The sequence below is a fragment of the Barbatula barbatula genome, assembly GCF_947034865.1.
Source record: "Barbatula barbatula genome assembly, chromosome: 9".
Classification (NCBI taxonomy): domain Eukaryota; kingdom Metazoa; phylum Chordata; class Actinopteri; order Cypriniformes; family Nemacheilidae; genus Barbatula; species Barbatula barbatula.
In genome coordinates, this window is record NC_136772.1 from 24,860,374 (window position 1) to 24,881,470 (window position 21,097).

Here is a 21,097-nt window from a genome sequence, read left to right on the forward strand (position 1 = left end):
GACCTGTTGGCGGGCACGTTGCCGCGTGGCAGGATCTGTTCGATCGCCTCAGTCTGCCAGACCGCGGAGAACTGCCGTCCTCCACGGTATCACCAAGCAGCCCTGCTTGCGAGATGGGCGCATCCAGAACCGACGTTCTGGGCGCCGCTCACCTGCGCAAGACTAAGCCACAGATGCCTCTCTTGGACCACCATTGTGGACATCGACCGACCCAGTGCACGTGCCGTGGCCTTCGTCGCTCGTAGCGCGAGGTCTGTGGCAGTACGTAGCTCTCATACGAGTTGGGTCGAACTTCCCGTCGTCCAAATCCTTCAGGACTTACCTGAAAAACCCGGAGGACCGCCATGGCGTGGAGAGTGGAGGCGGTTCGTCCAGCAGCACTGCAAGTCTTCGACGAGTGTCGAAGAGCTTACGTGCTCTGGACGGGAGTCTAGGTCGAGCCCCCCCCAGTGGCAGCTGTCTGCGGGCACAAGTGGCCCGCGACTGCACGCTCCACGCGGGGAACGTCAACATAGACTCTAGCCGCCCCACCAACCAGGGAAGTCACAGCCACAGAGCCCTCCGGCCTGAAACGCGCCAAAAGGAGCGCATTCCAGGACTTGGCAAGCTCGTCATGCACCTCCGGGAAAAATGGTAACGGAGCGGGGCGTGGCTTTTGACCACGCCCCCGAAACCGCGCATCTAGCCGCGAGCGTTCCGGCGAGGATGTTGTTACACCCTGCAACCCGATGCACGCGGCTGCCCGGGAAAGCATGGCCGACATCTTAGCCCGAGTCTCCTCCGGAGCACTCTTCCGCATCCGATGCCAGCAGGCAGCTGTCCGACGCAGCGACAGAGATAGCGTCATCATCCGTGTGCGAAGTCTTACCACTATGAGACGGCCGTCTGCCGCTCGTAGGGGACGATCCAGGTGAGTGTGAAGAGGTATAGATGGTCCGCGAGCGTGAAGCTGACGGAGCGACATCTATCGCGTCCCTAAATCACCCCCGCCGCTCGCCAAACGGTCAACCTCGCCGAAACGGCAGCTGAACACGCCTGGGAAACAGACGGGGTGGTGGCAGCGCTCGAAAGAACGTAGCCAACCGTGACCGCAACACCCTGATTGCTATGTCCGCACACACGGGACATTGCATCAGTGAAAACCTGCCTCAGCATGCTTGAGCCCCAAGCAAGTGACACAGGAATCATGGCCGTCAGACTCCGGGATGAGTCCGTCACACCCAAGGATACAGCTACGAAACATGCTCGTAGCCGGAGGGACTTACCTCTTAAGGTCTGTAGCCTTCTGCCGAAACGCCCAGGGGAAGTCCACCGAAAGGAGAAGTCCGCTGCTCCGCGTCATAAATCCAGCAGGTTTTTCTCGAAGTCGAGTATCGCGTGTAGCATCAGCAAACACACAGGTTCCGAAGAACAAAGGATGAGTGAATGACCGCCGCCATCTTCCTTTATACCCGTATGCACGGGGCGGAGACTGGCGTCCGCGTGCCATTCGCCAAGCCCATTGGCGTTTTATTAATTAATTATCTCGGAGAAGGTAGGTTCTCAAGATCAAACCCCAGTCAGTCTCTCACAACGTCGAGAGACCGACTGAAGGGGAACCCACAATTCTTTGCGTCGGCCAACTTCAGTTATTTGAATAAACTGCAGCAGCTGCACATTCAATCAAACATGTGGTGTTTAAATGTTAACAGTTTACAATTTGTGTCACTTTTTTAATCTTAGCAGACAGATGTAGGAAATAGGTTTGCAAGTGTTAAATTATTTTAAACGTTTAGGGTTGAAAGTAACCAATGTTTTACCTCTTTAAATCATTTATTTTTAGAATTTGACAGGTGTGCAGGTGCAACATGTTGTCATGGCAACCTGTTTCCTTTTCTGCCTGTATGTCGTATGTCTCATGTCTCGTTTAAGTCCCAGGTAACGACTTGTTTGAAACCGGTTATAAAGCTTTTTATGATTATTCCCTAAGGTATGGAGGAAGCCTGTATTGTTTTATGTCCTTGAACTAAATGTCTGCTTATGTTAAACATTCAGACCGTATTTCAGATATTTCAACCATTTCTAGAGACAGTCGTACCGTACATGAAATCACACCTTGAATCATAAATGATCGGCCAGCACTGGGATGATGAAACGTTTGCTGTTTATAGTCAAATATGACAATAAACACGTGACCTGAAGAACAGACAAATCAGCCCTAACTAGCAAATTACGTTAATGAACCAAAAAGGTGGTTTAACAAAACATGAGAATTTCCATCAACAATATGGCAGTATTTCTGAATGATGCCTTCAATTTCTTTTGGTGAAAATAATTAATCGGGAGTTTTAAACACTTAAGTCTCTTAACAAAACAGTCTTGTTTTAAACCATCACTGATTGAATCCACTCCTCATTGTAAGATGTCAGAACCAGAGATCTCATGATATTGATAATCATCGACCACAGATCATGTGAATGTGGCTAAACTGGAATCTGGAAAGAACCCGGAAAAAGTGGAATGAATCAAATGACTTAAATCCGGTTGCACCGCTTGTTTCACTCAACGACATTGAACAGATTTCTACTTGGAACTCTATTTATAAACTTTGTGACACAACAAGGAAATGCTTCTACTGGCATTAGCTCTTGTCTGTGCTGGCAAATTCATAAATCGGGTATTACTATTAAAATGTGTTTGGAATTGTAGAAACAATTGTAAAAGTAAAAAGCATGTTTCTTGTTTTGCATTGGTTGTACCACCTGTAGGACTCAAATGATCTTTGCTAGTCCTGCGTATTCAAAATTTGGAAGGATGAGGGGAACAAACTGTTAAAAGTAATAGTTTATTCATCAGATTTAGAAGGTCTTCACATTGATGGTTTGTTGCCGTCTTCATACGAGTCCAGTCAACAACACAAAGGAAGTTTTTCATACACATTATATACAGAAAACCGAATATGTTAATGTCTTTTCCTCCGCCTCCGGGTCATAATTCCCTGAGCAACCAATCAGGTCCTGTTGGACTCTTGCTGTTTGCAAGTTGAATTGCCTTCTGTGTCCATGTAATTAGACAAAATTTCAATGGTTATATAGCACACAATATGGTTAAAACAAAGGTTATATGATTAAAACATATCTATTGAACTTTAATCATGTCACGTGGGAAAATACATTTGATTAAAACAAAATTACTCATCCATTTCTATATCGATTGATCTTAATTCCCACACACCTCACTCTGAAAGTGCACCGGCCTTCCCATGACATGAAGCAGCTAGTTTTCAGGGTTTAAGAGAAGATCTTTTCATTCAGCCTGAAGCATCACTTGGTTTCATCTGACTGATGCAGTATTATGTTTATTGTTAGCACTTGCTCACTTTCTGCTTCATTGCAGACGAGAATTCGCATCATGGGAGGGGCTTCTGCCGCTCGCTCACGGCCCTACTAGAGCAAGCTCCTGATTGGTTAGCGCGGCGTGAATTTTCACCAAAGTTCAGATTTATAAGCGAATCACGAAAACGCTCAATTCGCGTTTGGTGTGAACTAGACGATTGATCAGAACACGTTTAAACTCTGGTGGGCTTATATTGTGTTTCTTTCACTCTGTAAGTTTAAAGTAATGGGACTCTCTGCTCTTTTAAACCGTTGTCGGGTTCATCGTGTAAACATCGCCAGTGTGACTTAAATAAGACGAGTCTATCACAGTTTTTCTTGATTGTTTACACACAAATATTGGTCCTTGAGACACAATGAGCTCAACATGTAACTCATTGACCAACCCCCTGAACCAATTCTGCTAAACTACAAGCACAATTCCTGCTTTACACTCACATTGTAGATCTAAAACACACTTTTTTCAAAACACTACACACAATTCTCTGCATTTGGCACAATTTTCGGGCAGAAAAATCTCTTGTTTTCACAAGAAACACACTGCCATTCATATATGAACACTGACTCATCACATGCGTAAACACCTGTCACAAACGCCTAAACCCCTTCTCCAAGCTATAGAAGACACATGTGGAGATATAGCAGCTGATGCTTTTCATGACTGGACTGAGAAACATTGCTTGTGATGTGGATAAGGTGCTTTGGTCAGACCCAAACCCAAGAGAAGATGCAGCATCATAGTTTTTTACTGTAACTGTATACAGTCAATTCTTCTGTTGTTTTGTATGTACACCACTGTATGTGCCACTTTGCGTTGGTTGGGATGCACACTGGACATTGTTTTTGTTGGAAAAATTAAATATATTTGTTACTGTGTATTTGTGTGTTCTGACCATAAAAACTATTTTATATATATATATATATATATATATATATATATATATATATATATATATATATATATATATATATACTAAAAATACACGATAACAAACACACACTTATGTATGTATTGACTGTAGTAAGTGTAACACTGAACCATATAAAGAGCAAAGTCATTATGATGAACGGAGAAGTGTTTTACATTCATCATAGTGTTTTATAAAGAGCACATCAGTGTTCAACTGGTTCTTATAAATGTTTATTCATATGATGGTTTGTGTTTGTCATTTGAAAACAAAATACCATTTTGAGAAGAAAGAACATTGTTTTGAATGTGAAGTTTCATTTTGCAGGAGAATTGAGGGGTTTTGCCCATTGTGTTTGTGTTTTTTGATTTGTGTGTAGAGTTCTGAGAGTATGAGGCTTTCAGAAAATGTGTGTAAACAACTGAGAAAAACTGTAAAAGCGATCGCGCGCCGCCTGCAGGACAAGCAGATATAAACAACCAACCGCCGGAAACCGGAAGTCAAAGCAACAGAAAGTAAAAGTAAGTGAAGAACACTGACATGATGCATTAACGAAAATCAAAGTGAAGAAAGAGTCAAAGTCGAGCATAGGACGCGTGAGATTGATGTGTGGAAGAGTAAATGAAAAGATTCGCTGAGGAGACATGAGGACATTAAACGCGTGTTTACGGTCAATCCGCATATATAATGTGTGTTGTGACAGAGATCTTCATCTTCATCTCTCTCATTCACACGGGTGAGTATTACATGAGATTTACACCCATCAGCTACAAACAAAGAAATAGAACAAAGTTTTGTTTACTGTTCACAACATGAGTTCATCATATAAGTTAGAAACGCTAACACTAGTATTTATGATAGAAAGTGAACGACTGTAGCGCAGAAGACTACAGACATTATACGATAGTGTATTCTACGTAGTTATGTACACTAACACTTACATTTGTCACAATGAAGAACTGTCAACCTCACTGATCACACCGGGATTTGTAATGTGTTAATGAAAACATTTGTTAGAAAATCCCTCTTGTGAAGCCCAATATGAATCCAGTGCTTCAGTATAGACTGTGATGTGTATATTCTTAAACGTAAGATGAGAGAGATGCTGTGTGATCATATGTGTCTGTTTCTCTCAGGCTTGTGCACGGACATACCTGCTCCTGTAAATCTGACCATATCATCCGAATATTTACATCACTTATTGTTCTGGAGTAAGGGACCAGGCACCCCCGCTGGTGTCCACTACACGGTCAGCATGCTCTCTACCAGGTATGACACACACTCACTGAAATAGGTTTGCCTCTTGTCTGGACCTTCTCATCTAATGTACAAGAGCTCAAATATGTTTGCAGTACGCAGCTGTGATCATGAAAAGCATTGTGCACAATATCTGGTTATTATATCAAACGGGTTGACGTGAAGTTTGTGAGCTACGGGATGGTGATCAACAATAGCAAACATTACACATACTTGGACTCAAATAATGTAGACAATAGCAAAGACGCGTTCATAATTCAGCTGTTCAGATGTAATCCTGTACATTGTGTAAATATACTGTATATTTCTAGTGTGCTTCAAACTAAGTAGGGTACTGCATCTCAACTGAAATCTTTCCTGTATGTATCGTCTGCATGTTTTATTGACAGAATGAATTTGTGTGTTTGTGTATTTCAGCAATACGAATGCGATGCTGGTGAAGGGGTGTGAGAAGGTGACGTCTCCTCTGCAGTGTAATCTTACACAAGCGTTCTCTGACCCGTTTGAAATCTATTACGCCAGCGTATCTGCTGTCCTGAGGAACCGCACGTCATCACCGGCTACATGCACACCGTTCAAACCCGTGGTCAACAGTAAGAGAATAATCTCTTGTGTATCTCTACACCATGTAAATGTAAACACGTGACAGGAGACGTTATGTCACTTTTTTATATTGTATTGCGTTTGTTGGTTCTTTCACTTTTCTTTTTTTGCATGTTGGAAATACATATTTCTATAGTGCTTTTCAAACTTGCACTTTACAGTAAATACAAATTATTACAGACAGTAGATATGTAAGAACTGGAATTATGGCATTTTTTCAGCATATTACCGATACTAACTGTAAAAAATGATGTTCCATAACATTATAATCAGTTTGTAAAGATTTAAAGTTTAAAGATGTCACTTTAAAATGTGATCTATTAAAAATGAGATAAAACAAGATGATGAAAATTCCTCATCAAAAACAATGCAGAATGTGATCAGACATGTCAGATCAGGCTGCTCACACGAGGACTGTTCCGTACAATACAGTCATTAGATATTAGCACTCAGAAGAAACTGGAAGTATTTCTTTGAAAAACGTATCCTTTGTGAATGATAGGTCTCTACCCGCACACGTTCAGACTAATCTCTCATTTACCTTCTAAAGATGGAGACGTGATGTGTGTTTCTGGATTAATGAGAATAATGTAAGAACAGATGACATTGAGCAGGAGAAATCTCATGCATGTTTGTTTGCTGGTGATTAAGAGACTTTATTGAGACACATCGTGATCTTTTCTGTTTTATATCTTTGGACATACTGTACTTTAAAAACAATTCAGTTTAACATTAGGCAAAACCATAAGCCATTACATTTGACCGAGCTTTATTTTCATCATCCTGTTAGTGTGCAGGGAATCCAGAAAGTGAGTTTTGGTTTTAATATTAATGTTCTCCTGAAGGCACGCTGTGGTCTCCGCTGGTGTCTGTCAGCGTCTGTAACAAATCTCTGTGTGTGGGCCTCCGATCACCTTCTCCTGATCTTCATCACATCTATAACTCCAGATTTGACTATAGACTCACCATCACCAGTGAGGATGGGCCTCAGGTAAACACTACGGACATCTTCTGAGAATACAGGAAGAAAAACAACGCTGTCATTGTGGACGTACACCGCTTGCACTTCATCACTGAGCGCGAGTGTATTTTTCAGTGGTTTGCAGTGAAAGTGCTGTTTTTCTTCAAATGCCAACAGCTGGCGCTGAACGTTTTTAGCACGCCGTTTCTTTCCTGTTCAGCTTTGCAGTGGGTTGTCACTTATTACTCAGACATCCAATCACAACACTGACCAACTGTCACCACCTTCTTTTACAACAAATGCAAAAGAAGAGAATATTGCAGCACAGAACATTAAACAACAGCAGTTTACTGACAGACATGAAATACATGTGTCTGTAAACCAATGAAAGTGTTTTTCTGGACTGTCAGATGTACAGAGAGTGTTCCATCATTCCCTCTGGTCTTTGTATTTGTTTACTCAGTTTGATATGGATGTTGTGGGCTTACAAAACGTGACTGTGAATGATCTGACGCCTGGTCGCAGATACTGTGTGAACGTCAGAATCATTAATCACAGATGCTCCAGCAGACCTGCGGTGTGTGTGTCCACTCCTAAAACTGACAACATCTCAGGTATCAAACACTTTCGCAGATCAGTTCTGTTCCTCACTCAAATGCACCCGGACCCAGTTTCACAGATATGGCTTAGCCAGGACTAGAACTTGGTTGAATCAAGATATTATGTCATGAAAACATTACTGGTGTGCATCTTGAGACAAAACAATGACGCTGATACGTTTTAAGATATATCTGGGCACGTTATATTCAGTTAAGACAGCTCAAACATTCATTTACATTTTAGTCCGGGACTAGGCTTAAGCCTCGTCTCTGAAACTAGAGTATTAACCTTTACATACATCAATATGATCTTACACTACATCAACGTGATGAAGATGATGATGTTGATGAGCAGTTACAGGTGTACTGATGGCTGTGGGTCTCTGTCTGCTGATGTTGCCGTTAGTCATGTGGGTCATGCCAAGACTTCTTTCTTACTTCCTGTTTCAAAAAGTAGATCTGCCTGAAGTTCTGGTAAGTTTTTAATGTACACGCACACACACATATATACACACACACACACACACTGAAGAAATGAAAATAAATTAAAACATCAATACACGTGAGTATAAAGCACCAAGAGTATCAGTGTGCCTCATGACATGTTTGGCAGAGGATCTGAGGTGTTGACATTGCAGTAAGCCATGATATCTATAAAATGTATAAATATTTACTTTCAAATACATTCTTATAAAACAAAGTGCACTTCACATTAAGCTAACTGCAACTTTAAAATTTTAAACATGGATACTAGAACACCAAAAATAGCATTTGATACTTTACCATGACATATAAAGGTCTTATTTCACGAATCTTATTTCTTTTTGTATTTTGCCGTAATTCCATATCGATTTTGTTTTTAATAAAAACAGTAATATTTTAGATTTGTAACACATTTGTCGTCGTGTCTGCAGGTTTTCACTCAGTCCTGTTGTTTTTTTTGCCTTTATTTGAACATCTGTTATGTAGAGAGGACAGGAAGTGTAGTGGGCTTGGGGGGTGGGATCGCTAAAGGACCTCCAGCCGGGACTCGAACTCAGGTCGCCCGGAGCACAACAGCGCTATATGTCGGAGAACTTAACCGCAAGGCTATCGGCTCCGACCACTCAGTCCTGTTAATGTTAACACGTCCTCACCTCTGAAACGCTGAACATTTTCCACAAGAAATATTCTGAGCACAAACCTTCATCATCCTGGTCTTCTGAAGGTCATGTGAATAACAAAAGTAAATGTTCTCTTTTGATGATATATTAGTTATGACTGGAGAGGGTCAATCTTAACATAAAACAACATAATTTCATCTTGGAAGTTGTCCTCGTGTTATTAGCATGTTCCCCATGAGGCTTCATCTCATGTATGTTTTAATTTCATGCTAAAAATTCAATCCTGTTACAAAAATGCATCGATCTTCCATGATGTTTCTTCTGGCAGGTTAGTTTGGACGACAGTTTGCTGGAACAAAAGTGATGGATTTAAAAGACTTGATGTACTCTAGTGATGATGACGTCCCACAGCAGAGAGAGTTTCTGTCCGATAAATCAGTGTACAGAACTATTAACCCCATTGTGCTCTTCTGCAGAAGTCTTTTGAGAACCATCCTCAAGTCTACCGGGTTCTCCTCATCCCCCCTGAATCCATCAGCACGCTGACAGAGGACACAGACGCTCTCCAGAAGATGAAGAAGAACACGGATGAACATGAAGAGACGGATGGAGACGCAGTAGAGGACGGCGTGATGTACGAGAGACTAGCCACACAACATCTTCAAGCTCAAGACACGTCCTCGTCTTCTGGTTTTGTGTCAGAATCATCCTGTGGCTGTGGTTCGCTGGCGAAGCCGACTTCAGGGATCCAGGAGTCCTCGGCAGACGTCCAGAGCTCCGGCTGTAGTGTTTCTGAGGAAGACGGTGTCAGTAAGTCTCATCATCTCCTCACAGAAACACGAGCAATGATCAAGTGTGTGGACGAGCCGGACGGAGCTGCGCTGGAGGATGAAGATGTCAATCTGTGTTCAGTCCTGTTACATCACGACACATCGTGCAGCAGCACACATGAGTTTGAGCTCATCACCGACTCGTTTGACACGCCGGTCAACATTCACATGTCTGACTGTGAGCAGGAGAGCGAGGAGGAATATTCAGAGTACTTAAGTCGATGCTAGCGCTTTTATTCGAGTAGTAATTCTGGGGGGGGGGTATTTTTGTATAAGCATTAAAGGGCTCTTCACTGTATTATAAACATAGCGACAGTATTCTTCATGTGTCTGGTATGAAGCTGTATGGTGGGTGCTGTCTCAACTCAGTCTTTATGATCAAAACAGGCCTGTCACAGTATAAAGGCACATTAACTGTTTTTATTGACATTGTGTTAAGTGAATGAAAGAGGATTTTGACTGATGTTTGGAACATTTCTTTAAGCCACAGTGTATGTGAAACGGCCCAGAGTTCAAGCTGTTTGTTCATTGTTACAGGTTCATGAGTGTTGTGGTGTTGTGACTCATCTGATTGAGGCCAGTATTGTAATCCCTCTGACATTTCAATCTCTCTGTAAAGATTTGATTCATTTTTTACTTGAATAAAGTTTGACCTTGAACAGATTCTATGAATGAAATCACAAATGTCTGTGACCTTGTCTTTGTTTCTTCAGTCTGCATGTGTTGTTTTGGGGCTTATATATTCTTCTTGACCAGCACGCCCTTAATAAGAAAACTAAAGTCTTTCCTCCTTAGTTTATTAAAGTGTACGTTGAAGTGTAACAGTAGGGAACTTTCACTACACGATTACATGATCTTTTATTTGCACGGCAACAAGTGATCTCAGACTGATAGTTCAATGCTTTAGCACACAGCTGATGAAAGTGTGATGTTTACTCTTCTAGTTTCAGAAACAGAATCATTTACATATCGCTACTGTTCTTCTGAAACCTTAAATATCTCAATATTTCTGGGGTTTTATTGCCATAAATCATTGTTATTATTAGTCAGGCTTTATTTTGTCACTGCATGGGTTTTTTCAAATATCTAACCCATACAAAGTAATTAAAAGTGCTTCGACAACAGAGTATTTAATCTTTTATAAAGTACAGTGTTTAAAAACGGCGAGTGTTTGTAACCACAGCAACGCGGTTATATTTGAATGTTAAATTCAATGGTGTTCTTTATCATGTCATTGAAATAAAGCTGTAAGTGTAGACCTACTTGAAATAGATTTGAAGTAAATGTTTATGATCAGTCTCATGTGTGATATTCTTTGAGAGGGATGTCCATGTTTTGTTGTGTATTATTGACACACGTGTCGTGCGCGCGGACGCTCATTAAATAAACTCTTTCGCTTTTCTTCTCTGACTCCTCCCCCCCACACACACGCACGCGCACGCACTCGGAAACACGGACTCTCGCGCTCGCTGTCTCTCACACACACTGAAGAAGAACAAACTCTGAGAGGATTTTACACACAGGACTATTAATAATAATAATAATAATAATAATAATAATAATAATGTCGTTGATCGCTTTCTCTCGTCTGTCTATAGTTTTACTTTACATCGGTTTCATCAGCGCAGGTAAGACTTTCACTTGAATAAACTGTTAGTACACGAACAAACGCTTCAACGAATGAAGGCTAATAAGTCTTTATGAAGTTTGTCTATATGACGCTGTGAATGTGACATTTAAGACACTTTTCGAGACAGTTCGGACATGTTGATGATGTCAGTGGTGAGACGGGAAACCCGTCGTGTGTCTGTCTGACAGTAAACGAGAACTCGACTTCCGGCTGCATGATTCACATTGACATGATTATTGTGTGATAATAAAACACATGTATGTTTATGCTGTATGGTTTAAATCAGTCTGAAGTGTATTGTGTTCTCAGAGAAGGTTCCAGTGGCTGAGCATGTGCGAGTGTTTTCGTTAGATATGGGTCTACAGCTGATGTGGGATCCACCGAGAAACCTCACGGATCGACTCTGGACTTACACCGCTGAACTGAGGTCAGACCACTTCACACTCATCAGTGTTGATTCAGAGCATCACGTGACCAGACAGATGCTCATATATTCACTTCGCTTTGATTTTATATGCACTATGTGTTCATTTGACCTGTCATATTATTATCTAATAAAAAACGTTACACTTTGAAATGACTTTAAAGGTTAAATTGTGTCATGAGGTCTGTCACTGGAAAATATATGAACAATCTATTTAATAATAATAATAATAATAATAACAATACATTTAATTTAAGATGCCTTTAAAGCACTCAAGGTCACCAGAAGTAATAGATAAGACGACGACATGAACGTATCAATATCAATAGAACACAAAAAAGATAATCAGCAGCTACAGAAAGAAATGATAAAGTATATCTCAGCCATGATATATCATCATCACTACACCACTATTATATATTTCTAATTAATATTGATGATAGGTCTCATTTATTGAAATAACTCTGTTGGGCCTTGTTAATGACTGATGTCGTTCTCTCTCTGTGAACATGTAGCGGATGGACGAGAGATTTTGAGAGCGTGTGTATGAACATCTCTTCACTCAGCTGTGATTTCACCAATCACGTCTCTACCAGCTTTGGAACATATCGTCTTCGTGTTCGGACCGAGCTCGATGGAGAGACGTCTGCCTGGGTCGAGACTGAAGAGTTTGCAGTGGACAAAATAAGTGAGTCACTGTTCACGTCAAATTTGTCTCTTTAACGCTACAGCTCAATAAAAGTATTACGTCAAAAATGAAATGCTTTAAATGTCTACGTATTAGGGCTGTGCGATATTGAGGAAATGTGATAGCATGCTTAATAATGCGATGTTCGATATGCCATATAATATTTATTTTTATAAAATCAATTTAAATTGTATTAAAATAGATTAAATAAATGATATAATCAACATATATTTCACATTATTTAAGGAAAAAGAAAGCATCATTAGAACTTCTGGAAGTGAACAGCCATGTGTTACTGTTGCAGTCAACAAATCTGACATTTAGTAAACAAACAAAAATAAATGAAACAAATTTCGCTTCGCGATGCATATTGTTGATTGTCAGAGCACGAGCAGCACGCTATCCCAACTAACATCCTCCTGACACAAACAATAGTATATTATTATCAGCATCCACATAAAACTCTGACCATACATCACTTCACTAAGAATTAAATAGCTCATTTATCACAAACCATCGAGGTAAGCATATTATGATATACACATGTACGATATTTCCATATATTGCACAGCCCAAGTATCAACTCAACTTGGCTTTATAAATAATTTCATGTCTGAAATAACGTATAAAAATCATAAAAGTTGAAATTGCTGAAAGACTGATATAGTCGTGTGTGTGTGTGTAGCTAATATAAGTGGGCCACATGTGGAGCTGAGAAGCAGAAAGGGTCAAACTGAAGTTCATATTACTGATCCTCCCATGAAGAAAAATCACCTGAGGGATGTGTTCGGCAGTATTTCTTACCTCATCCATTACTGGAAAGACGGAGAAGTGACAAAGGTAATTTTATCAGCTCATACACATCATCTGATGGAGGTGTTTATTTCAGCTTTGAATAGTTTGTTTATTCCTTATGTGAAACAGAAACCCAGCGTTCTGTTTAAAGACGCACTGATGTGATCTGGAATGTGCTGCATTATTTAATGTGTCATTTCAACTGAAATATTCCCCCTTTATAAAACAACCAACAGCATTTAGTTTACAACACAGACTGTCAAAGCGGCATTTAACCGCATGATGGCCACAGTGGGAACTGATGCTTAAAGTCTAAGAGGATCAAAATAGTTTTTTTGCTTCAGAAGTCATTGATGAACCCTCTGAAGTCGGATGGATCAGTTTGAGGGAGGATATACTGTATCCGTGCTTCAAAAAGGGTTTCAAAGCATTAGCTGTGAAGAGCCAGAGTATCTTTCAAAATGATTCAGAAATGATTCAAATTCATTCTAGGAAGAAGTTTTTCTTTAAGGCCAACTTGCTTTTACTAAAAGGAAAAAAGACAATGGTAACTATAAAGCACGTGACTGTAGTTTGTGATCAAATGATTGGATGTGATGAACTCAAACATCACTAAACGTGTATGTGTGGGCTCTTTCTGTAAGTGTTTTTCTGGTGTATTATATCCAGGAGGAACTAATAAGAGAACAGAACAGAATCATGTTACCGTCTCTGGAGCCGCTGGTGAGCTACTGTGTTCAGGTGGCAGTTTTGTGTTCCATCAATACAACCAGTGACTTCAGCAATGTCACCTGTGTGACCAACACAGCCAGCGGTGAGATTTCACACTGATTTATTTATAGGCACTGGTCAAACATAATCCACCTGCAGCACGAGCTTTTATTTAGCCATGTGTTATCCGTGACCCTAAGAAAACACAAATCATCAGTTTGTCTGGTAAGATTAAAAACAATCTTCTTTTTTTTGTAACAATCTTCAGCACATTCAGCTCACTTCTGTTTTCAGACCTGACTGAAGATAGAAATATCAAGCAGTGGTTTTGGCTGTAGTGTTTGTTTCTATGGTGAATGTGTGCTTTAATCTTGTTGTTTGTTTGTTGTTGTTGTGTTAGATGAGGTGGAGAGCTGGTTTATAGCGGTGTTGTTGTTGGTCAGTTTTGTGGTGGTGTCACTGGCTGTGATTCTCATCTTTCTGGCTGTGTGGTACAGTTATAAAGTGTGCCGAATGATTTATCCAGATGCCAAACTACCTGAACACTTGAAACAGGTACAGTATAGTGAAGTCATCATCATAATAGCATGAGAATACTTGTTTTCACTTTGCATTTTATTTAATTACTTTTTATATAGTATACATTACTAAAAACTATTTTTGACCGATTTTATTATCTTATTATTTACTTGTGTATGTTAAAATCAAACCTTTCTGAATGACATTGATTGATTTTCTTATGTGTCATGTTTCATCAGTGTGTGTTCAGGTTCAGGAATGATGTGTTAGAAATGTGTCTTCAGTGACGCATACAACAGATGAAAAATCTTTAACTTTAGAATCCTACAGACGTCCTGTAGACATAGTGCTGCTGTGTGTTTAAATGAGTGTGTGTGGTTCTCTCTCTGGATGTCTGTGCAGTATCTATGTGAACGGCCTCCGTCCTCCAAGCTGTTGAGCGCTCCGCCGAAGGAGGACGTTCATGAGGTGAGGATCCTTCACGAGGAGACGCAGAACACTCAGCTGGCAGAGCGACCAATCAGAGCTCGGGATAATCGGACAGATTGCTGGACAACGGTGGATATAAAAGAGAGAGATGAAGAGCAGAGATTATGTTGATGAAATTAAACCATCGTATTCACATCATGAACTTTCTTCATTTTATAAATGTTAAGTATTGTGAAGCCTCGGCATCAGTCTGAGGTTAAATATCTGAATTACTGAAGGGCTTTTGTATTTTACATTTACATTACATTTATGCATTTGACAGATGCTTCTTACATTGCATTATACTACACATGTTTTGTTTCTAAGTATGTGCATCCCCGGGAATCAAACCCACGACCTCGGCACTGCTACTCTAACCTCTGCGCTGCAGTCTGCGTGTGTATTTTTACTTTTCATGAATACAGCAGCAGTATAATGTTATTATTAATAGGTTTGTATGCTGCATGTTTTATGTACAGTTTGTTTGTAAAAAGCTATTTAAAGCAACACTTTGTAGTTTAAGACTTTAAAATAATGAAATGATTTCTGTGTTAGAACAACTCTTAACCAGACGAGTTCTACTGCCGCTGCTACACGTCTCTGCTTCTGAAATCGACATTCGCCATAACGCTTGTAATACAGCTGTGTGGCTTTATGAATTTGTACATGGTGAAGTTCATTTTGTACAATATTTGTCACTTTTATTTTATTCGTTTTTAATAAAGAGAACAAAACAAATGTTTGCCACGTTTATTTAGTATTACATTTATTAAGTTTAATACAATTACTTCATATATTTAAAATGAAACACTGCTATATGTGACATTCATTTAATCTGCTAATCTCAAAAAGTATAAAATAACTCAACAAGAACAAACATAAGTGTATAAACGTCCATTCGTGGCATTAACCGTCACTCTCCTCCAGCTAGTGTGTCAGATGTCCAATCAAAATCAGAATGCATTGTGGATAAAAAGTAGTGAACAAATCTAGCGAATGACTTGTTTACTCAGAAACCGGTCAACATGATATGGGCTCTATATAGGAGCGAATTCAGACACAGCCTCACAAATCTCAGAAGCAGAGGACCATCCAGGTATTTATTGCCTACTGTTTCGTGCATACTGAGGGTTCAGACATGCTACTCGTGACTCATACTCTTTTTCGCCTACTATATAGTATGGAAATAGGGGAGTTCGGACAAAGCTGTTTCTCGTTTCGGAAGGCTGCGTCCTGTTGCACGTGATTTGAGTTCAGAGTGAGGTGAGGTGTAGTATGTAGTGTAGTGAGGTGAGGTGTAGTATGTAGTGTGGAGTAGTGAGGTGAGGTGTAGTATGTAGTGTAGTGTAGTGAGGTGAGGTGAGGTGAGGTGTAGTATGTAGTGTAGTGCAGTGAGGTGAGGTGAGGTGTAGTATGTAGTGTAGTATAGTGAGGTGAGGTGTAGTATGTAGTGTGGAGTAGTGAGGTGTAGTATGTAGTGTAGTGTAGTGAGGTGAGGTGTAGTATATAGTGTAGTGTAGTGAGGTGAGGTGTAGTATGTAGTGTAGTGTAGTGAGGTGAGGTGTAGTATGTAGTGTAGTGTAGTGAGGTGAGGTGTAGTATGTAGTGTAGTGTAGTGAGGTGAGGTGTAGTATGTAGTGTAGTGTAGTGAGGTGAGGTGTAGTATGTAGTATGTAGTGTAGTGTAGTGAGGTGAGGTGTAGTATGTAGTGTAGTGAGGTGAGGTGTAGTATGTAGTGTGGAGCAGTGAGGTGTAGTATGTAGTGTAGTGTAGTGAGGTGAGGTGTAGTATGTAGTGTAGTGAGGTGAGGTGAGGTGCAGTATGTAGTGTAGTGTAGTGAGGTGAGGTGTAGTATGTAGTGTGGAGCAGTGAGGTGTAGTATGTAGTGTAGTGAGGTGAGGTGTAGTATGTAGTGTAGTGTAGTGAGGTGAGGTGTAGTATGTAGTGTAGTGAGGTGAGGTGAGGTGCAGTATGTAGTGTAGTGTAGTGAGGTGTAGTATGTAGTGTGGAGCAGTGAGGTGTAGTATGTAGTGTAGTGAGGTGAGGTGTAGTATGTAGTGTAGTGAGGTGAGGTGTAGTATGTAGTGTAGTGTAGTGAGGTGAGGTGTAGTATGTAGTGTGGAGTAGTGAGGTGAGGTGTAGTATGTAGTGTAGTGAGGTGGGGTGTAGTATGTAGTGTAGTGAGGTGAGGTGTAGTATGTAGTGTAGTAAGGTGAGGTGTAGTATGTAGTGTAGTGTAGTGAGGTGAGGTGTAGTATGTAGTGTGGAGTAGTGAGGTGAGGTGTAGTATGTAGTGTGGAGCAGTGAGGTGTAGTATGTAGTGTAGTGTAGTGAGGTGAGGTGTAGTATGTAGTGTAGTGAGGTGAGGTGCAGTATGTAGTGTAGTGTAGTGAGGTGAGGTGTAGTATGTAGTGTGGAGCAGTGAGGTGCAGTATGTAGTGTAGTGAGGTGAGGTGTAGTATGTAGTGTAGTGTAGTGAGGTGAGGTGTAGTATATAGTGTAGTGTAGTGAGGTGAGGTGTAGTATGTAGTGTAGTGTAGTGAGGTGAGGTGCAGTATGTAGTGTAGTGTAGTGAGGTGAGGTATAGTATGTAGTGTAGTGTAGTGAGGTGAGGTGCAGTATGTAGTGTAGTGTAGTGAGGTGAGGTATAGTATGTAGTGTAGTGTAGTGAGGTGAGGTGCAGTATGTAGTGTAGTGTAGTGAGGTGAGGTGTAGTATGTAGTGTAGTGTAGTGAGGTGAGGTGTAGTATGTAGTGTAGTGAGGTGAGGTGTAGTATGTAGTGTAGTGTAGTGTAGTGAGGTGAGGTGTAGTATGTAGTGTAGTGTAGTGAGGTGAGGTGTAGTATGTAGTGTAGTGTAGTGAGGTGAGGTGCAGTATGTAGTGTAGTGTAGTGAGGTGAGGTGTAGTATGTAGTGTAGTGTAGTGAGGTGAGGTGTAGTATGTAGTGTAGGGAGGTGAGGTGAGGTGTAGTATGTAGTGTAGTGTAGTGAGGTGAGGTGTAGTATGTAGTGTAGTGTAGTGAGGTGAGGTGTAGTATGTAGTGTAGTGTAGTGAGGTGAGGTGTAGTATGTAGTGTAGTGTAGTGAGGTGAGGTGTAGTATGTAGTGTAGTGTAGTGAGGTGAGGTGAGGTGTAGTATGTAGTGTAGTGTAGTGAGGTGGGGTGTAGTATGTAGTGTAGTGTAGTGAGGTGAGGTGTAGTATGTAGTGTGGAGCAGTGAGGTGTAGTATGTAGTGTAGTGAGGTGAGGTGTAGTATGTAGTGTAGTGTAGTGAGGTGAGGTGTAGTATGTAGTGTAGTGTAGTGAGGTGAGGTGTAGTATGTAGTGTAGTGAGGTGAGGTGCAGTATGTAGTGTAGTGTAGTGAGGTGAGGTGTAGTATGTAGTGTGGAGCAGTGAGGTGTAGTATGTAGTGTAGTGTAGTGAGGTGAGGTGTAGTATGTAGTGTAGTGAGGTGAGGTGTAGTATGTAGTGTAGTGTAGTGTAGTCAGGTGAGGTGTAGTATGTAGTGTAGTGTAGTGAGGTGAGGTGAGGTGTAGTATGTAGTGTAGTGTAGTGAGGTGAGGTGTAGTATGTAGTGTAGTGTAGTGAGGTGAGGTGTAGTATGTAGTGTAGTGTAGTGAGGTGAGGTGTAGTATGGAGTGTAGTGTAGTGAGGTGAGGTGTAGTATGTAGTGTAGTGTAGTGAGGTGAGGTGTAGTATGTAGTGTAGTGTAGTGAGGTGAGGTGTAGTATGTAGTGTAGTGTAGTGTAGTCAGGTGAGGTGTAGTATGTAGTGTAGTGTAGTGAGGTGAGGTGTAGTATGTAGTGTAGTGTAGTGAGGTGAGGTGTAGTATGGAGTGTAGTGTAGTGAGGTGAGGTGTAGTATGTAGTGTAGTGTAGTGAGGTGAGGTGTAGTATGGAGTGTAGTGTAGTGAGGTGGGGTGTAGTATGTAGTGTAGTGTAGTGTAGTCAGGTGAGGTGTAGTATGTAGTGTAGTGTAGTGAGGTGAGGTGTAGTATGTAGTGTAGTGTAGTGAGGTGAGGTGTAGTATGTAGTGTAGTGTAGTGTAGTGTAGTGTAGTGAGGTGAGGTGTAGTATGTAGTGTAGTGTAGTGAGGTGAGGTGTAGTATGGAGTGTAGTGTAGTGAGGTGAGGTGTAGTATGTAGTGTAGTGTAGTGAGGTGAGGTGAGGTGTAGTATGTAGTGTAGTGTAGTGTAGTGTAGTGAGGTGAGGTGTAGTATGTAGTGTAGTGTAGTGAGGTGAGGTGTAGTATGTAGTGTAGTGTAGTGAGGTGAGGTGTAGTATGTAGTGCAGTGTAGTAAGGTGAGGTGTAGTATGTAGTGTAGTGTAGTGAGGTGAGGTGTAGTATGGAGTGTAGTGTAGTGAGGTGAGGTGTAGTATGTAGTGTAGTGTAGTGAGGTGAGGTGTAGTATGTAGTGTAGTGTAGTGAGGTGAGGTGTAGTATGTAGTGTAGTGTAGTGAGGTGAGGTGTAGTATGGAGTGTAGTGTAGTGAGGTGAGGTGTAGTATGTAGTGTAGTGTAGTGAGGTGAGGTGTAGTATGTAGTGTAGTGTAGTGAGGTGAGGTGTAGTATGTAGTGTAGTGTAGTGAGGTGAGGTGTAGTATGTAGTGTAGTGTAGTGAGGTGAGGTGTAGTATGTAGTGTAGTGTAGTGAGGTGAGGTGTAGTATGTAGTGTAGTGTAGTAAGGTGAGGTGTAGTATGTAGTGTAGTGTAGTGAGGTGGGGTGTAGTATGTAGTGTAGTGTAGTGAGGTGAGGTGTAGTATGTAGTGTGGAGCAGTGAGGTGTAGTATGTAGTGTAGTGAGGTGAGGTGTAGTATGTAGTGTAGTGTAGTGAGGTGAGGTGTAGTATGTAGTGTAGTGTAGTGAGGTGAGGTGTAGTATGTAGTGTAGTGAGGTGAGGTGCAGTATGTAGTGTAGTGTAGTGAGGTGAGGTGTAGTATGTAGTGTGGAGCAGTGAGGTGTAGTATGTAGTGTAGTGTAGTGAGGTGAGGTGTAGTATGTAGTGTAGTGAGGTGAGGTGTAGTATGTAGTGTAGTGTAGTGTAGTGAGGTGAGGTGTAGTATGTAGTGTAGTGTAGTGAGGTGAGGTGTAGTATGTAGTGTAGTGTAGTGAGGTGAGGTGTAGTATGTAGTGTAGTGTAGTGAGGTGAGGTGTAGTATGTAGTGTAGTGTAGTGAGGTGTAGTATGTAGTGTAGTGTAGTGAGGTGAGGTGTAGTGTAGTGTAGTGTAGTGAGGTGTAGTATGTAGTGTAGTGTAGTGAGGTGAGGTGTAGTATGTAGTGTAGTGTAGTGAGGTGGGGTGTAGTATGTAGTGTAGTGCAGTGAGGTGAGGTGTAGTATGTAGTGTAGTGTAGTGAGGTGAGGTGCAGTATGTAGTGTGGAGTAGTGAGGTGTATTATGTAGTGTAGTGTAGTGAGGTGAGGTGTAGTATGTAGTGTAGTGAGGTGAGGTGTAGTATATAGTGTAGTGTAGTGAGGTGAGGTGAGGTGTAGTATGTAGTGTAGTGAGGTGAGGTGAGGTGTAGTATGTAGTGTAGTGTAGTGAGGTGAGGTGTAGTATGTAGTGTAGTGTAGTGTAGTGAGGTGTAGTATGTAGTGTAGTGTAGTGAGGTGAGGTGTAGTGTAGTGTAGTGTAGTGAGGTGTAGTATGTAGTGTAGGGAGGTGAGGTGAGGTGTAGTATGTAGTGTAGTGTAGTGAGGTGAGGTGTAGTATGTAGTGTAGTGTAGTGAGGTGAGGTGTAGTATGTAGTGTAGTGTAGTGAGGTGGGGTGTAGTATGTAGTGTAGTGCAGTGAGGTGAGGTGAGGTGTAGTATGTAGTGTAGTGTAGTGAGGTGAGGTGCAGTATGTAGTGTAGTGTAGTGAGGTGAGGTGTAGTATATAGTGTAGTGAGGTGAGGTGAGGTGTAGTATGTAGTGTAGTGTAGTGAGGTGGGGTGTAGTATATAGTGTAGTGTAGTGAGGTGAGGTGTAGTATGTAGTGTAGTGTGGAGTAGTGAGGTGTAGTATGTAGTGTAGTGAGGTGAGGTGTAGTATGTAGTGTGGAGTAGTGAGGTGAGGTGTAGTATGTAGTGTAGTGTGGTGAGGTGAGGTGTAGTATATAGTGTAGTGTAGTGAGGTGTAGTATGTAGTGTAGTGTAGTGAGGTGAGGTGTAGTATGTAGTGTAGTGTAGTGAGGTGAGGTGTAGTATATAGTGTAGTGTAGTGAGGTGAGGTGCAGTATGTAGTGTA

General features: G+C 41.3%; 2 protein-coding genes across 3 annotated transcripts; both read left to right on the top strand.

Annotated features, from left to right (window-relative positions):
- The first annotated feature begins 4,745 nt into the window (after nt 1-4,745).
- Nucleotides 4,746-10,459, top strand: crfb2 (cytokine receptor family member b2). 2 transcript variants are annotated; one of them, XM_079464263.1, is made up of 7 exons: nt 4,746-5,018; nt 5,419-5,551; nt 5,957-6,132; nt 6,988-7,133; nt 7,567-7,717; nt 8,058-8,176; nt 9,282-10,459. In XM_079464263.1, exons 1-7 carry the CDS (start codon nt 4,970-4,972, stop codon nt 9,861-9,863), a joined length of 1,356 nt encoding a protein of 451 aa, XP_079320389.1. In that variant the 5' UTR covers nt 4,746-4,969; the 3' UTR covers nt 9,864-10,459. The 2 variants fall into 2 exon arrangements, with proteins under 2 accessions (XP_079320389.1, XP_079320390.1); XM_079464264.1 differs by having other exon boundaries at nt 4,768-5,018; nt 8,064-8,176; nt 9,282-10,316.
- A 600-nt stretch (nt 10,460-11,059) lies between these two features.
- crfb4 (cytokine receptor family member b4) lies at nt 11,060-15,622 on the top strand. The gene is made up of 7 exons (XM_079464952.1): nt 11,060-11,263; nt 11,575-11,692; nt 12,205-12,377; nt 13,063-13,217; nt 13,842-13,986; nt 14,284-14,438; nt 14,805-15,622. Exons 1-7 carry the CDS (start codon nt 11,200-11,202, stop codon nt 15,000-15,002), a joined length of 1,008 nt encoding a protein of 335 aa, XP_079321078.1. The 5' UTR covers nt 11,060-11,199; the 3' UTR covers nt 15,003-15,622.
- The last annotated feature ends 5,475 nt before the right edge of the window (nt 15,623-21,097 follow it).

Excerpts from the sequence above, each read along its gene's own strand:
- crfb4 (XM_079464952.1), top strand. The coding sequence starts at position 11,200 with ATGTCGTTGATCGCTTTCTCTCGTCTGTCTATAGTTTTACTTTACATC. Across the intron at positions 13,218-13,841 it reads AAGACGGAGAAGTGACAAAG|GAGGAACTAATAAGAGAACA; the intron begins GTAATTTTATCA and ends TATTATATCCAG. Across the intron at positions 13,987-14,283 it reads TGTGACCAACACAGCCAGCG|ATGAGGTGGAGAGCTGGTTT; the intron begins GTGAGATTTCAC and ends TTGTTGTGTTAG.
- crfb2 (XM_079464263.1), top strand. The coding sequence starts at position 4,970 with ATGTGTGTTGTGACAGAGATCTTCATCTTCATCTCTCTCATTCACACG. Across the intron at positions 7,134-7,566 it reads CCAGTGAGGATGGGCCTCAG|TTTGATATGGATGTTGTGGG; the intron begins GTAAACACTACG and ends TTGTTTACTCAG. Across the intron at positions 8,177-9,281 it reads TAGATCTGCCTGAAGTTCTG|AAGTCTTTTGAGAACCATCC; the intron begins GTAAGTTTTTAA and ends GCTCTTCTGCAG.